The sequence below is a fragment of the Leptinotarsa decemlineata genome, unplaced genomic scaffold (assembly GCF_025532065.1).
Source record: "Leptinotarsa decemlineata unplaced genomic scaffold, Ldec_3_MD MMD2_tig00000035_RagTag_RagTag, whole genome shotgun sequence".
Lineage (NCBI taxonomy): Eukaryota > Metazoa > Arthropoda > Insecta > Coleoptera > Chrysomelidae > Leptinotarsa > Leptinotarsa decemlineata.
This window is the reverse complement of record NW_027412540.1, coordinates 24,534,419-24,551,735: the sequence shown is the minus strand read 5'-3', so window position 1 is coordinate 24,551,735 and position 17,317 is coordinate 24,534,419. Positions and strand designations below refer to the sequence as shown.

Genomic DNA, 17,317 nt, shown 5'->3' with positions numbered 1-17,317 from the left:
GACCCCACTGGATGTATATCCAGATAACCTTCAATGGTTATTGGGTTAGCTAATTCAAATATCATTCCTCTCAGTCGTATGGGGGTGTGAGGGAACTGATGGTCATACATTGAGATTATATATAAATCCTTTATTCAGCTATGAAACTGCTAATACAATTCATCTATAATCAAATACGACACCACAATGTGTTAGTCAACTAAACTCAGGAATAAAATTTCAAAGTATGAGTACTACAATAAATACACAACATCTACTTAAAATATAACAGTTGTTAGTCAATATAAAACACAAACAAAATACAAATATAGAATACAAAAAAAAAAGTTTATACAGTCAAAATTCATATTATATAAAGACTAGTTCATTCACCCAATAGATGACTCTTCAACTTTCTTTTGAATAATGCAAGAGTGCTACATTCTTTAATATTTTTGTTCAAACTATTAAAAGCTAACATTCCTGCATGGTAAATGGATTTCTCAGTACACTTTTTATTTTTAACTCCTACATATATGTTATTACGCGTTCTTGTATTATAGTGATGATGATTCTCATTGTATTCAATATGCCTACTCAGGTATGTCGGTGATAGGTGATTATTCATTTTATATATCGTTATCATTGTATAGTAATATATGAGATATGTCACAGCTATCCATTGCAATTCCTTCAGCATTGCTGTGATTGGTGTCTCTCTTGGTTTCCTTAATATGATCCTCATGGCTCGGTTTTGCTGTTTTTATAATCTATCCATTTCATTTTTATTGGCAGTATATATTATCGATGCACAAAATGTAAAATGTGGTAATATAAGTGTGTTATATATTATAATTTTTGTAGATTTTGTAAGTGTTGACGAAATACTTCCTAGAAAGCTACCATTTCTTGAGATAGTTTTTATTACCTCTTGTACGTGTTCTTTGAATGTTAAGCCTCTATGAATTAAGACTCCAAGATTATGTAGAACCCAAGTTATAAAATACACAAAGTGGAGAAGGTCCATTTACCGCAAATACTAAGTTGTTATATCAATTCCCATTGCAAAAATACTTTTCAATAGTCCAACAAATCTTTTTCAGTGAAATCCTAATGACTGCTTTGAGGAGTACAGAAGTGAAATTGAATTTGGCCCAGTACCCCACCTGCCCCAGATTAGTACGACATGTTGCAACCCCTGGCCAGTTTCTCCCCCTGCATTACGACAGCATGGTAAATGTTCTTATTGGTTTGATGTATTTTATGGATCTGTTGAATTTTTAGTCGAATACTTACACGTCGACCCCTAACCACCTCGCCACCAATATGGGGCAAACCCAAGGAGAGAAACGACTTCTAGTTAAGGTGATAAGAGCATCACAATTAGGTGCTTCTCAAGGCTGTGCAGAACCATTTTGTGTTGTAGAAATGGACGAACCTCCCCAAAAGAATCAGACTGCTATTCAAAAGAACACGAATTCTCCAGTTTGGGAGGAACATTTTTTGTTGTAAGTTTTATTTATGTACAAGTCAGGTGATTTGGTATGGTTTCAATAGACCTGTTTTATAACTTGTTCTTTTCATAAAGTTTGAAAATTGAATATTGCGCCATTTTTCGCCAACTGCAGAGCCGCAATGAAAATTGATTATAAAACTGACTCAAAAATCAAGAAACTTTTCAAATCAAAAGAGGAGATAATCTCAAATTTAATCTGAGTATTGACTGCATGCTTCTTCTGGTCCAATAATTTCTTTACTCACGATACATTCCTGCCCCACAGAACTTATTTCAAATACAATCTTGGATTTAATAGAGGAGCTCATTAGTTACATATAGTTTACTATTTTCCAAAACCATTTTGATATTTTGGGCGATAATTATTTGTTATTTGACATAGTTTTCGCAGGAACAAAAGTAATATTCAGTTCCACTATGGATTATTCTATGGCTTAAAAAAGTATTTTTGTCTGAATAAGAGAAAAATACCTGAATGTTATTGACTTGTGAAGTCTCTCAAAGTTCAATTGTATTAGATGGGCTAGAAACTTCGTAGGCTAACACACAGATGGCGCTACTAGTATCAAATCCTTATGACTTTTAGTTAAGCCTAACCTTCAAAAGACACGTATACAAATTTCACAGCTGTCGGACTATTAGTTTGCGGGATAGAACATTTTGATAGTTTGGAGAAAATGGATAAAAAGGAATTTGGTGGGAAGTGGTTTCTAAATTTGAACGAGGTGAAATGAACACCGATGACACCCCAGAGAGGCTTTCACCGACGAAAAAATCAAAGAAAACAGTGACAAAATTGCATGAATTGGACTTTGAATTGCTTCCGCATCCACTATACTCTCCAAATCTGGCATCCAGCACCTTTATCTGCTCACAGACCTCAAGAGTATAATTTCATCATTTTTTTTTTATCTTAGCCTACGAACTTTTCAATATAGTTTGTATTTACAAAAAATTCTAACTGATAATTTTAGATATTTCAAATAAGAAGGGTACCGTATATGATGGAAAATATGATACTTGATTTTTGAGTTATAGACTGTGTATCAACTTTTGTGAACTATAATATTTTTTGAGAAATCGATATTGAAAAGGGTTTTGAAACGTTTTTCATTCTTTTTCATCTTCATTCTTTTATTGAAAAATAGTCTATGTGAATCTCAATGTTGCAGCTGTAGCTTTCATACATACAGCTGCCGGACTGAGTCATTGCCGGTGAGAAGTCCCTCCCTCAAGATGTGCAGTAGATGTATAGAAATCTGTTATTAGCCTGTTAGATTATTCGAGCCGTTAACATCCAAATTCAGGACCGTTACAAATAGTGATGGAGTTGAGTAAATTGCTTAAACATATTTTAAATAGTCAAACTTGAAAAGATACGATATGGTCACTCCCTTCGGCCATGACTCAGTTCGGTAGCTGTGTTACAAGGTTTCATTTATGAAATATATTATAGAGATATAATTAATTTTTCAGCGATTTAACTCCGAACACTGCAGAAATCTTGTTTGAAATATATGACCATGCAGTAAAACCCCATAAATTCCTTGGATTAGGTATAGTAGGTGTTGAGGAACTACTTATTAATCCATCACAGAGGCAGATTATCACATTACAGAGTCGACCATACGAAAGTGACCCTGTATCTGGAAATCTCACTGTGGAGGTAGGTTCGTAAAACTTGAATTATGAACGTATGGCATCGAAAGGTTTTCTTCATTTTTGGTATATCCCTGTCATATATTTTTGAACACTCTCTCTTTTAATAAATTGATGGATGTAGCCGTTACTACGTGGTTGGAAATCATAATGAAGAAAAGAGAACTGAAACTTTCTATGTTTTTTACCACTTTTATTTGTAACTAATGTTAGAACATTCAGTTCACACTCGAAACAGAGATAGAGAAACAGATAAATTTCTTAGACCTGTCTGTTACACACAATCAGAATAAATTTGAGTTCAATGTTTTCAGAGAACCTAGCTATACAGAGATTACCATCCCAAGTGATTCTTTCCATCCAGACAGTCATAAATTAGTAGCCTACAATTCAGTGTTGCACAGAGCATTCTCACTGCCTTTGTTTTGAACGTATGGTTTTCAAATTAGCATATCCGCATTGTAAATTCAGGTACTCAATCAAGCCAAGTACCTCTATTATCACCTACAGTGGTGTTATATAAGGGCTAATGTAATCAATCATTGTTAGTTTAATGTATAAGCTTCAAAATGTTATAGGACGAAACTGCGGTAACGTTAGTTACAAATAAAAGTGGTAAAAACAGAAAGTTTCAATTCTATTTTCTTCATTACTCTCTCTTTTACTGTCATAGTACTTTCAATCTTTGAAGAAGAATATTTGAGAAACCCTTCATAGTGTTACTTCTAGCAATACCTAGACATGTGCTCTTTAAAAGGGTTTATGATTCATATCTTGTTCATTCACAGTTCTTATTCATCGAGGGAGCTGATATACCAAATTTGGGCAATCAACCCTACAAGATCAAGGAAACGATCAGAACCCCTTCTCCCAGTAGAAATAGACAATTTACCACAACTTCAACGTTCCATAATGGTAAGCCGAACATTTATATTTGAACTCATTCAACATTCACACAGATTTGATAATAATATTCGATTTCACACAGTTACCTTTGAATGATTAGTATTTCTTGAAAACTGTTGAACACTACAGGCTCAAATGCAACAGGGTTGTCTTAACAAATGCTTTTGTAAGCTCATAAGTTCTGGAAATAGAAAAATTGTAATTTTCTTTTGTTCCTTTAAAGATAATTTACTGAGTCACAAAATGTTCATTAAAATATGAAAAGTGTAAATTGAACGGGGTATAGAGGGAGTTTCCCAACTATAGAACGAAACTTCAGAGGGTGATTCGTTAGGTCGTTTTAAGAAAAAAAGTTCCTATGAACATATGTCCGGAATGCTTCATTTCTGAGACACAAAGCGAACTAGATTTGAATTATTAGGTCCAGTGGTATGTTTTCAGCAATATTGATAAAAAAGAACGCCACTGACTAAAAATACAACTTTTTCGTCGTTTTTTCTTCATATTAAGCTTCGTTTTCGAAAAAAAATCACTCCTGAAAACTATCCATGAACAACATAAAATAAAAACCAAAAGTGAGTAACAAACGATTTCGACCTTGAAGGTAATGAAACAAATGCAGGTAAAACCTACGAATTGGGACAAAAGAAAAAACCTGGTTTGATATCCTAAGTTAAAAATTTGTTTAAAATATTGATCATAACAATAAACAATTAATGTACACATATATTTGAAAATCAGTAAGTACCTAATAAAAATCATCAAAATTATCGTGATATACAAAACAAGGGAATGTCCTGGGTATCTGAAAAACTGATGCACAAACATGATTGTAGATTCAGATAAAATGAATGATTTTAAGTATAATAGAATATTTTCGGTCACTCATAAACAATTGTCTTGTACATAACATTATAAACATGAAATTAGTGTCCGACAGAAACTGGTTTTTACGACCGACGACCGACGGTCTGTTTCGGCCGAAACTGAAACTTCCTTACAAGGATTATGTTTTTAGGGAAAAATAAAGAAAACGTTATTATAATCAGTCAGTCTTTATTTTTTCATCTTTAACTTCGTTATACATTCTTCGACATTTTTACTTATTGATAATCAACGTAACAAACCCTTATTTGAAAAAAATATTCATTGCATCTTAAAAATACTTAAAATATGTGAGGTGTTCATTTGAGTAGGTGTAGATCCTTCTTTTGAATATTATTGATGGATTTTCAAAAATATTAAACATAAAATTACTTATTTAAGTTGTTACCTAGTATCAAAATAGGTATTTAATATTTATGTAATAAACAAAGAAAATCACAAAATAAGTCTTGAATCACGACATGATTAGGCACGTGGACATGGCAAAATGTCTTCGTCGCTTGTATGAAATTCAACGCGCCGAATATAACAGATCACAGCGCGGGAACTCCCGAATGAAGTTTCGGTTGTAGTTTCGGCAGGTTTGCCGCCGAAACCAAAACTAAACCGAAACCCATTTTTCTGCCGAAACTCGACCGAAACCGAACTTTCGGTCGGACACTAAAAAGTAACTGAAAAAACAAGTATCTTTCAACAAACTCTATATTCAATACTGTCAATTTCTAAATTTTACAATACTGAAATTGTAGTTTAGAGTCATTCTACATTTGAATTATGAAAAATATGTTTCTTGCAGATAACCTTGTGAATGGTAATCATTTACCTGACTCAACAATCAGAGACTTAGATAGGAATAATAAGCTGTCGAGTGCAAATAAATCATCGTTGGTCATACATAGCGTACAGAGGGTAAGTGAAACTTTTCGCAAATTTGGAAGATCTGCTTTGGCGATTTTCACTTGACACTAACCCTGCTATCATTTTATTTTAGCAACCTTCCCAAACGCTAGTGAAGGTAAGACTGTTGAATTTTCTTGTATTCTTTATTCAGTTGAATTGCTGCCGTTCCATATTATAGTATTGAATTAACACATACTTACCTCATAATCAGTTTTTGGTGTGCTATTTTTGTTTTTCTGTTACAACTAACCAAAGGTTGAACTAAGTGATGGCACTTGGAAGGAAGTTGAAAGGACAGAGGTAAATGTAGAAGATAAGGAAGAAGATAAACCACTGGAGGAGATAGAAGAAAGTAGTGAAAGGTCTAATGGCGATGTTAAAGAATCTAACGGTACTGCTAATGGTGAAAATATAGAAATAGCAAATGGCAGTGAGGTGGTTAAGGTTTGGATTCGATTTTTAAGTATATTGTAGGGATTATTTATAATTTAGGACAAGCGTTATAGTTTAATACATTTTGACATTCACATTTTCATTTTTCAGACTCGATCATTTCATAAAAGTGATATATACATTATTACTAGTAGTGAGTGCCATAAAGTGTTGCTAAAGAAACAATGGTTTACACAACTGCAGAGAGGATTGAGTTGATTGAACTGTACTATGGAAATAGACGCTGTTCTGCGAGAGCCGCTGAACTGTTCAATCAACAACATGGGAAGAATGTGTCGCGACAGTATGTTTTCGATTCAATTGCAAAATTTTGCGCAACTGGATCTGTAGCAAATGAAAAATGGCAAATCGAACCACCAGTAACAAATGAGGCGACACAAGTGGCAATTCTGGGCCATGTTGAGCTTGACCATACTTTGAGAACAAGAAAGTTAACATTTGTTTCCGGGGTGTCACGAACTAGCATTCGGCGTATTTTAAAAACCCACAAAATGCATCCTTACAATATTAAATTAACGCAAGAACTGAATGAAGATGATTTCGATCAACGCTTGCAATTTTTCGGGTTGGTTAGTGAACGAGCGGTGGAAAATCCACATTTTGTTTTCAACATTTGTGATGAAGCAAATGACACAGTTAATCGCCATAATTGTCGCTATTAGGCTGATTCAAATCCTCACAATTTTCATGAAGTGCATACTCATTTTTGGTGACAGTATTGTTGGCCCATTGTTTTTAGAAGGCAATTTAATCGGACAAATGTATCTGGAGCTTCTGGAAGATACTATTAATCCCCTTCTCACTGATATTATTGAAAATGACCACAATTATCGGGAGGATCTGCTATTATTTCAACAAGATGGGGCTCCTCCGCACTATGCTCTGCCTGTTCGGCAGTATTTAGAACAGACTTTTCCGGATCACTGGATTGGGAGGCGGGGCACTATCGAATGGCCACCACGATCACCAGAACTTTCGCCGTTAGACTTTTTTCTGTGGGATCATTTGAAAAGCAGAATTTACTGTACCCCTCCTGCATCACTCGAAGATTTACGGCAACGAATCACAAATGAATGTCGCCAAATTACTCCAGAAATGCTCCTCAATGTTCGAGAACGTTTCCAGCAGAATCTCTATCATTGTATGGAAGCTGGAGGTGCCCATTTTGAGCATTTGGTCTACGAAAAGCCAAGGTCTTGTGACTGCTTCGGCTTCTCCTCCACACTCTCACGGAGAGCGGCAATGTTTTCGGCAGATCTTGCGTTTAGTCGACGTACTAGTGTAGGTCGATCTGATTTGAGTCCGTTGAACCAGCGGACTCAAATTAATCAACATTGCCAATAGTCTTTGAACTTTGAAAAACTCTCTTTGTATAACTTCGAAAAATATTTTTCCACTTCACAGTTAAACCTCGGTGAAATTTTCAGGATGATACTAATTCAAGTAACCTTAAAATCTCCGTTCAATTAATTTTATTTAGGATTACATATTTTTTTGACAACACAAAATTGTTAATTTTTGTATATTAGACGATAATCTATCTGTTTTTTTTTTTTGTTCATCACATCTGGCCAATATCTTGAAATCCAATTTTTCGGGAACGAAAGATTACGAAAAGAAAGTTACTAACTAAAAGGCATTTGATGAAAGTAGAAACCCAATTTTCTTTTGTTCAATTCAAAGCAATAATTTTTTGAGTGAGAAAAAAATTCCTCAAATTTCACGCTTCTCATTTGAAAATTATGAATAATATTCTGACCAATGAATATTACTGGAGTTTTCTCCCAACACCAAAAACTCCAGTAATATTCATTACTACACCAAAGGTTCCAAACAGTATATCACAAATATTCTGACCGTTCAAGCTCTCAAATATGTTTTCAAGTTGAAAAATTGTTACAGATAAATATAATGAAAATAATTATGTATATATATTTGTATGAATTGTAACGCTAGTCCTGCTAGACCAGTATGTCATGTCTCCCACTGTTGATGAAATAGAAATATGTTTCCTTGAACGTGAAAATCTTGGTACTTGATAAAATTCTATGCATGTTAAATCTAAACTTGAAGTTTTCTGTTACTAATACTTAGCATGCTAATTCTATACTCAAAAACGTTACATTCATGAATTGAACAGAAAAAGGAAAATCAGTAAATACTCAATTCATATCAATGAATATCATTCAAGTCCAATAATTTGTGCGTTGCTGTGTGAATGGTATTAGATTTTTTCATAAGTTTTGTCCGTTTCCATGAGTTTATTTCAAACTGTAATATCTCAGTGAATACTCAATGAAGTTAATAGAAATTAGCCCAATTTCAATCGGTGCAATTTTACCAACGTACATTTCGTCGATTTCCTGACAATAGTACTCTGCTGTGATGGTTTGGCACGGTTGCAGAAAGTTATGGTGAATCACACCTGCCAGTAACCTCCATTCAGTAAGCATCGTCTTTTTTGATGGGTTTTTGCCTTTTTTGGTGAGTTTTCGCCTTTTTTGGTGGGTTTTCGCCTTTTTTGGTGGGTTTTCGCCTTTTTTGGTGGGTTTTCGCCTTTTTTGGTGGGTTTTCGCCTTTTTTGGTGGGTTTTCGCCTTTTTTGGTGGGTTTTCGCCATTATTTGATAGGTTTCCAACTTTTTGGTGGATTTTCGTCATTATTTGATAGGTTTTCAACTTTTTGGTGGGTTTTCGCATTTTTGGTGGGTTTTTACCTTTTTTGGTGGGATTTCGCCTATTTTGGTGGGGTTTTGCCTTTTTTGGTGGGGTTTCGCCTTTTTTGGTGGGGTTTCGCCTTTTTTGGTGGGGTTTCGCCTTTTTTGGTGGGTTTTCGCCATTGGAAAATGCTTGGGTGGCTCATTGGTGTCCTTGTTGTAGAGGGTCCACTTTTCATCACACGTGACATCCGATACAGAAAAGGATCGTTTAGGTTGCGCAAAAGAAAATAACAGACCCCGAAACGTGACAATTTCTGTCGATTGTGGGACACCCACTTTTCGAGCTCTTTGACCTTTCCAATGCGTTTCAAACCATCAAAAACCGCATGGGAGCTGACAATTATTTCTTCCTCCATCCCACGCATCGTTTGTGATGGGTCAGTTTCCTCAAAGGTCCTCAAATCCTCATCCGAGATTACTGTAGGACCACTTCCGGGCTCATCTTCGAAATTTCGCAAAACAACGTCGAACAGTGCGTTTATTAACACTCTCATTGCCAAATGGCTGATTAGTTTTTTGTGCTGTTTCGGCAGTGCTTGGGTTCAATTTGAATTAGTAGAAAAAAGTCGGCCAAAAACCGCCTAACGACATCATATAGTAATGAGCTGAAAAGAGGCAAAAAATTAAGATTTGGAAAAAAAATTTACAGCATTTAATGTATAGTACAAAATTCTCCATCAACCAGTATATACTACGACACAGTAGAATAACTATTTATTGCGATATGGAGCTTCAAAAACACATGACATTGAAACTGACCAAACTTTTGAATCAAGCTAATATTTATCATTTGAACCACTAAAATTTACACCAGCAACAATTAATTGTTACTTATAGGAAGTATAAATAAGAAGTTCACAGCTACCCAGTGATACATAAGTGTCACCGTAGAAAATATTGTAGTTCCAGTAATATTTGTAATGAATTCACTACTAGAATTTATTTCATAAACTCGTGTGTCAGACCCATACATACTTCAAAACCAAAAGTAAATTTTCCTTTTTCTCCTCTAGTGCTCACTTTATAAAACTTTTCTGCATGTACAGCTAATTTTCAGCGGGTTATTAATATTTGATGTTTTACTAGCCTGGAGATTTTTCCACAACCAATACGCTTCAGTCTCAGTCACCTCCAGATGCAGAATTCAGAGGTAGACCTAGAAAACGCAGAGACTTTTTTGGGACAATAAAACGGAGATTAGGTAAATCAAAGAACAGATCTAAGTCGGTTGGACCTGAAAATGATGTTGGCAGAGATGAATCCTTGAACAGATCCATATCTGCAGATAGAGGGCGAAATGATGAGAGTAAGTATATATCGTGAGCTTACTTTCATCAATTTCAGTGTAGTTTTTGGCATGAAACTAATGTAGATATTTTTTTTGGTAATTGATGAGTCTCATGTATGTTTTACTTTTTACGTTGCAAAGCCTTTTGTTAGCTCCAGCTCTAACATAGATTGGCTTTGAAAAAACCATGGGAACTTAAGTCAAATGTTGAACTATAACTAGAAAGTTCGAAAATAACCTAAAAAATATATAACATGTATGGCCATTCAATAATTTTTTTCAAATACCTGCCAAAAGGATCACAATTTATTCAAACAAATCAGCTCTAGTCAACATAAGTTCAGGTCCAGTTAGTACTTGACAATCTTCACTCTTTTTTATTGGTTGAGATGAGAAATAATTGAAAGGGTATATTTTTAGGGGAGATTAATTTTCGGGAAAGAAAAATTTTGGCTTTCTACTTCTCCACTTGATACAAAAAATGTGGCAGCCTTCCAAAAGAAAGGAAGCAATCAATTTCAAAAATTAACTCAATATAAAGAAGTAACTTTCAGGCACAAACTGGAAGGAAAAACCCCTCTCAAAACAGCTATTTTAATATAAACATTGAATTATACAAAAAACATTCTTTCTATTCCGTTTGTATTCCAAACATTCGTCATGGAACTGAATCAGATATCGTTCACAGGATTCCTACACAATATAATTAATGAAATAAGCAAATTTCACTTACATAGAACACTGTCATCCTCACTGGTAGACATTGATGTTTCGCCGTAAGACACTTGCCTTGTTGGCTCTTCGGTACCAAATACGAATAACATTCAAAGAAAAAATACTCAATTCGTTCATAAAATTGCGACTTTTTGTCACGGAATGGGTCGAATCCACTCATGTCATCCTGAGAATACGTAAATAACATTCATTCGCTTATTTCATTAAATCCCAGTCAAAGGATTCTTATTTAAATTGAAAGGGTGTATTTTTAGGAGAGAATAATTTTTGGGAAAGAATCTTTTCTAAACGTTAATAGTATATCAAATGAAGAAGCAAGTTTTTCAATGGATGATATCATAAACTTTCACAAAAATTATTCTTGGGCCTACGAGAATCCCCATGCTACTGTAGAAAGTGGATTTCAGCGGGAATTTTTGGTCATCATCTCATAGACTGATAGATGCCCATTCCACAATTTCAGCCAACTAGGTTGCTCTCCTCGCCAACACAGTCCGGTTTCAATGGTTTGTATCCAATTAACTGGTCTTACAAAACCATCATTTTTCAATGAAAAAAATAAATCTCAAAGGTCCAGTTAACAATTCGTATTTCAAATTATCCAAAAGAACATATCGTTCAGGCCATTCTCAACATCTACACTGTAGGTTAATGGATTGACACCTATCAGAAAACAACTACTCCCCTGGCTAATACCACGAAGGGCGTTGGATTATATCCAACGGTGTCAGTGCAGGATTCTTCACTGAAGTTATTCCTGCATATGCTGTTGACGATACAACTGCAGGAATCGATTTTCAATTATTGGAACGGCCACACTTGCAGACCGGTTTCAGGCTATTTAGCCTCTCATCGGTGCAAGATAGTGCCTATAATCAACATGAAGTCCCATAAATAAAAATCGAATTCCTTTCTGCGTATCGTTCCTCGAACTAGGCTAAAGCGAACGACAAACAACATATTTGTCATCGCCCCATCTGCCCGTGAACGAGGTAACCAACCGTATATCTAAATTATCTATATGAAACAATTCGTATTTTTCATCGGGTTAATATGGTTTAGGCATGTTAGCATCTTCTTTTCTTCTGATCTGAAATAGAATTTAAATATCATTTCTCTAGGATAATTCAAATTTTTTTATCAAGGTTATCGCCTAAATGTACCTGGTCAACGTTCAATGGAAGAAACATCGAGAAGATCGAGTCTTTCGGAGGCCTCGGGAATGAGTACTGCTTCAACGAGAACCTATGTGAATGAAGCCAGCACTTTGGTTTTGGAAACATTGGAAAATGGTATCAAGAAACACTATCTCGTTCCATTATCTTTAGCACAAAAATCAAAATGGAGAAAGAAAGGCACAAAACTCCACATTTTCAATGATCATACTTTCGTTGCCAAACATTTACAAGGGTCAGTATAAATGTGTTCGATGTCCTTCTGAAAATTAGTGCTAAATTTATTGCAGAGGAACTATATGTCAGGTGTGTGGCAAAAGCATAGCTCGGAGATTCGGTAAACAGGGCTACGAATGTCGAGATTGTCTAATTAAATGTCATAAACACTGCCACGTGAAAGTGAATGACAACTGTCCAACGTCTACAATCCACATTATTGAACTGTAAGTATTTCAGTTATATATCTTTGAATTGTGAACTATGTGAGTTGTCTCTAAGCAAAATGTTTAAAAAAAATCAAAAATTGGCCTTGAATACAATGGTTTTAGTTCTTTACCAAAAATATCAGTAGTCTTCATATCGAGTAGACATTTTCATGTATTTTCCGGTCAGTAGAAACCAGGTTTATCCAGATCTATGACAAGAGTATGCTGCAATGTATTGTTATTCAATAATTGATCTAATTGGTGATCTGTATAATAAACAAACTTTTCAAACAAAGTCAGTTTAATAATATATTACCATTCCTGTCATATTTTTCCTAAATAATGGCAGCCCCTCCTGAAGCAGACATACTTTTGAATATACTGTTCAAGTAATACAAACAAAATGAAAAATACAACCGAGAAGGTTTTATTCAAAAGAAGCATTCAAAAGCTTTACTTATGGTATATGTACTACAAGAGCCTAAATCAAGTCAACAATCAAACAATAAATTTTGGGTCTCATTTTTATTTCTTGCTTTTACTTTCAAACAGATTATTTTTGAACTTGCGTTCTTTGAAGATAAAAAAGATTGATTTTTTTAAACGGAATAATTGAATTATATCTTGAATTGAATATTATGTGTAAGGAAACTAATGTAAGAGTAACTTTTATTTGGATATGAGAACAAGTAAAAATTGTGGAATAGTATACGAATCATTAATGCAAACTATAGCAACATTTTCAGAGTAACAATGAATTGAAACAAGACAAACAGATAGAATTGCAGTATATATTTTTCAAAGCTACTTAAGACAACTCATGTAAAAATTCATTTCATGGAAATTTCTAATATTATTTTGTTTTTATGGGTCCATGCTACCTGTATTGAGTGAATAAGGGGTAAGATGTGTGTTTGAAACTTTTATGCTATCCGTTTTACAGATTAATTAATTTTTTGCTATAAATGTTTTACGCTGTCTGTCCAAAATGAGGTGAATTTTCATTTTTATCAAAAAATATTCATTCATTCATCAATTTCTATTTTGTTCCCTTCAAAGTAGTTCTCCTCGGATAAAATATGCTTGTACCAGCGTTTTTTTCAATCCTCGATGCAGTTCTGATATGCACTTTTTGGTATGTCCTTGAACTCTCTCGGCGATTCGATTTTTATCTCCTCAATCGTCGCAAAGAGCCATGGGTTTATTCAATCTTGAGAACAGGAAAAGTCGCAGGGGGCCAAATCTGGTGAATACGGTGGTTGAGGCATGATTACCGTTTGTTTTTGGCCAAAAAATAACGAATAAGCAATGAATTATCATGATGCAAAAGCTATGAATTGTTTGTCCACAATACTGGCCGTTGTCTTCGTATGGCTTCTTGCAAGAGACACATATAACTCCAAGATAATACTCTGTATTGACTCTACGATCATGTGTCTTGTACCACTTGTAAACATTTTTGTGACAACGTATGCCACTGTCAATATATTTCAAGTGTTTTTTTTTTGGGCACAGCCTTTCATTTTTAATACAAAATTTTATGCGAATTCTTCGATCCACTTTTATCAATTGCAGAAAATTACTGAACACGCAAAACGTTTCTAACTTTTATGCCTCTCATCAACAAACTTAACGTGCCAAACAGCTGAAACTGTGAATAATGTTCGAGACGAGTATACTAAAATAAAAAAAAACGCAAAATTTGAACATTCACCTTATTTGTTGAACAGTCCATGTTCTGAGCTGAATTGTTTGTTGTCTTGAAGATTTTTATTTTTTTGTGTATCATTCCGTTATAATTTATTTTGTACTTACTTATTGGTTACCGTTCTGAACTCATAACTCATATTCAATTTTTCTTTTGCTCCATTTTTATTGTTTGAGTTTTTACTGTTTATGTTATCACTGACTTGTTCCATTTTCCTCTTGGCTCCTACCAAGCAGCGTCTAAATTGGTAGCAAATTGCCAAAAACGACTCTCCTCAGTAGAAAGACTCAACAAACTGTCTTTGGGGGGTGTTACAAGCAGCTTCATCGGACCAGAACCTGTCCATTGGCATCGCTTCAGGCTTTGCCAAAAAAAAGATTCAACACCTGGATGGCAAGAAGATTCACGCTTCGAAGCTTGAATCCAAACAGTTGTTGGACTACAGTAGGGATGAACTATGATGTCTAACAAGTTGGGTTTATTTGGTCGAGTGCGAGTCATAATAAAACCTAACCTACCACTGACCTGTTCCATTTTCCATCTTATAAACAAATTGTATATTTCTTGAAGAATAAATAATAATTCAATTCTTGCAAGTTTTAACGCTGCTGTCACAGATTTTTTATGGCTTTCAGACACCGAGAAATTGATTAATATTATCTTTTTAGGTCCTACATCACAAATCCAATAACGGACAAGAATTTTTCATTTTTCTGAAGAAATTCTCTTGGTTACCAGCTGTGAATTCTCAACAAACAAGATCTAGTTCTAATAGATTCATTGTTAAGCACAAATTGTTCTCTAGCTTTACGAATCACGATATCTGTGTTAATATTTCAAACTGACATTATTTTATTATATTTTTGAGTTGATCTTTTAATTTGAAATTTTATTATTACTATTTATTGTAAATAAGTTGTTAAGTTTTATCTTTGTCAGCGACTATTTTTACCGTACTAAAAAACGTTACAATTTTAAAAATGCTTTTAATGCAAGCAATGTGACAAAAATCATGTAAGATGTAATTAATGATTTATAAATATTTATATACATATACTGGTGAAATTTCATGAATGTTTTATTTTCTGTAATTTATAAGTGCCTGCATTTTAGAAGATCTGCTTAAAATTTGATATGTGACTGTAATTCAGTAGTAATTGTATTTCTGATGGATAATTACATTTTTTTATTGAAAAGAGAATAAATAACATCCTTCAACCATTTCTTCTCAGCTCATTGAAATGATTTAACCTCACTAATTAATATAAGAAGTCAGTAGTTGGTAAGACTTTGAGCACCCTATAGAACTTTATATATGGTGCTTTGAATTATGACCTCACCCTCACAGTCAACCAGTGAAATGTTATACTTTATACTATACTATATTATACTATACTATACTATTAATACTATACCACAGAACACCTGTAGTTAGGGTGTTCTGTGACGATACGCCATACATCATAGTATAGAGTTCACTGCAGTCAACGCACAATCACAATAGCCAGTGCCGGATTTAGGGAAGAGCAGTTGAGTCATCTACCAGCATCTGTACAAAATTGGGTCAACCTCATTTTTCCTGCCAAGAGTTGTTGACAAAATAAAAGGGAATCGGGTTTGTATGCATCTTTTTCCACACCGAATGTACCATAGATACTCTTGTCCGATAGTTCAAACCATGGTTTTACTTCAATATTCACATAAAAATAAAGTACATCAAGGTGCATATAAATAGTGTGTAAACACTTTGACAGCTCCCTATATGAAACATTTTGACGAAATCATCGATCTACGGCCCTCTGGATTCTTCATAAAATACAGAGATTCAACGTTCTTCGGTATTCCATTCACAGAGGCGTTAAACACTTTCTATCTTCCATATTTTCAGATATTGTTGAGTGGTGGTTTTCAATCTCTGAATGGATCTCTGGGAAACATTTGCACATTGCTAATTAATTTTTCTATCTTGCAATTTCTATTGTTGAAACAAAAGTCATTTTTGGAATCACTTTGACATATTTTTTCCTGGAGGTTTGAACATCCATCTTGCGGTAATGGTGCGTTGGAATAACTAATAAAATACATTGACATGACAATATTTGGACTGGGCGTGACGTCACCTGCTGATAACACAACGTCTTGGCCACTGCACCACAGCATCATCTGATACAAAATAAATCCCTAAAAATGGAAATATGCAACACGTAAAACATCGTGACGTATCTAACGTCGAGTGTATGAGTTACGTAGATGCCAGAACATCAATCTCTTTTTCTTTTTTTAGTTGTTGGAGTCAATGTTCTCTTTTCAAAGACCAGTCTATGTGACCCCATGGTTGCCAACTGCGGTAAAATAACGACATTTGACATTTGATAATAAATAAATAGCCTATCTTTCAGAGTTCCTTCTGCATTTTCATTTTTGGTTAATGAGAAACTGATTTCCAGAATATGGCCGCAAAGAGATTTCTAGTCGTCCTATAAATGAAGTTGGGGTTCCAGAATGAAGAATTAGCTATGAAGAAATATAAGATTGTCTGTCCCAATCTTAGACAAGGAAAGATATACCTAATCTAAGGTCCCAATTATGCCCCAAAAATGAAAATGTCAAATGTCATTATTTTATCGCAGTTGGCAACCATGGGGTCGCCAATAAGGTCACTTAATAAAGTCAATTGAAAGTTTGACATTTTCACACCGCATAAATTTCTCCTTTAAAATTTTAATTTTTTTAAGACTGGAGGAGATAAAAAAATCCAAAAAAGTAAATAAAACTCATAATTTCCTCTACATTAAATGATTTGCATTCAATATTTAAAATAAATTTGATTCAACTCAAGGATTTGCAAGCACTGATCTCCGGTGACATTTATGATATAACAGTGAAAAATTAATTATTTCAATCAGAGAACTGGTTTCAACTAGTTGCGTTGCAGTGAAAACTGCAGATAAAAGATGAACCCCGTTCGGT

The 17,317-nt window shown here is 34.3% G+C and overlaps 1 protein-coding gene and 1 long non-coding RNA gene across 3 annotated transcripts in view; one reads left to right on the top strand and one right to left on the bottom strand.

Annotated features, from left to right (window-relative positions):
• The window catches only part of LOC111510118 (uncharacterized), a 39,759-nt gene extending 24,342 nt beyond the window's left edge, over positions 1 to 15,417 (top strand). Inside the window, exons 5-15 of the mRNA XM_074172086.1 lie at positions 1,083 to 1,212; positions 1,264 to 1,487; positions 2,972 to 3,161; positions 3,943 to 4,069; positions 5,742 to 5,854; positions 5,937 to 5,960; positions 6,101 to 6,289; positions 10,103 to 10,322; positions 12,185 to 12,449; positions 12,505 to 12,657; positions 15,016 to 15,417. Of these exons, the coding sequence (XP_074028187.1) occupies positions 1,083 to 1,212; positions 1,264 to 1,487; positions 2,972 to 3,161; positions 3,943 to 4,069; positions 5,742 to 5,854; positions 5,937 to 5,960; positions 6,101 to 6,289; positions 10,103 to 10,322; positions 12,185 to 12,449; positions 12,505 to 12,657; positions 15,016 to 15,064 (1,684 nt within the window). The 3' untranslated portion in view covers positions 15,065 to 15,417. The remainder of the gene's footprint in view (positions 1 to 1,082; positions 1,213 to 1,263; positions 1,488 to 2,971; positions 3,162 to 3,942; positions 4,070 to 5,741; positions 5,855 to 5,936; positions 5,961 to 6,100; positions 6,290 to 10,102; positions 10,323 to 12,184; positions 12,450 to 12,504; positions 12,658 to 15,015) is intronic.
• On the bottom strand, positions 2,972 to 10,173 carry LOC141481066 (uncharacterized). 2 transcript variants are annotated; one of them, XR_012464732.1, is made up of 2 exons: positions 10,037 to 10,173; positions 2,972 to 4,241 (listed from the first exon to the last, which is right to left on the bottom strand). It is a non-coding gene; the product is annotated as an uncharacterized lncRNA (long non-coding RNA). The 2 variants fall into 2 exon arrangements; XR_012464731.1 differs by lacking the exon at positions 2,972 to 4,241 and adding an exon at positions 7,804 to 9,621 and having other exon boundaries at positions 10,037 to 10,166.
• Positions 15,418 to 17,317: the final 1,900 nt, after the last annotated feature.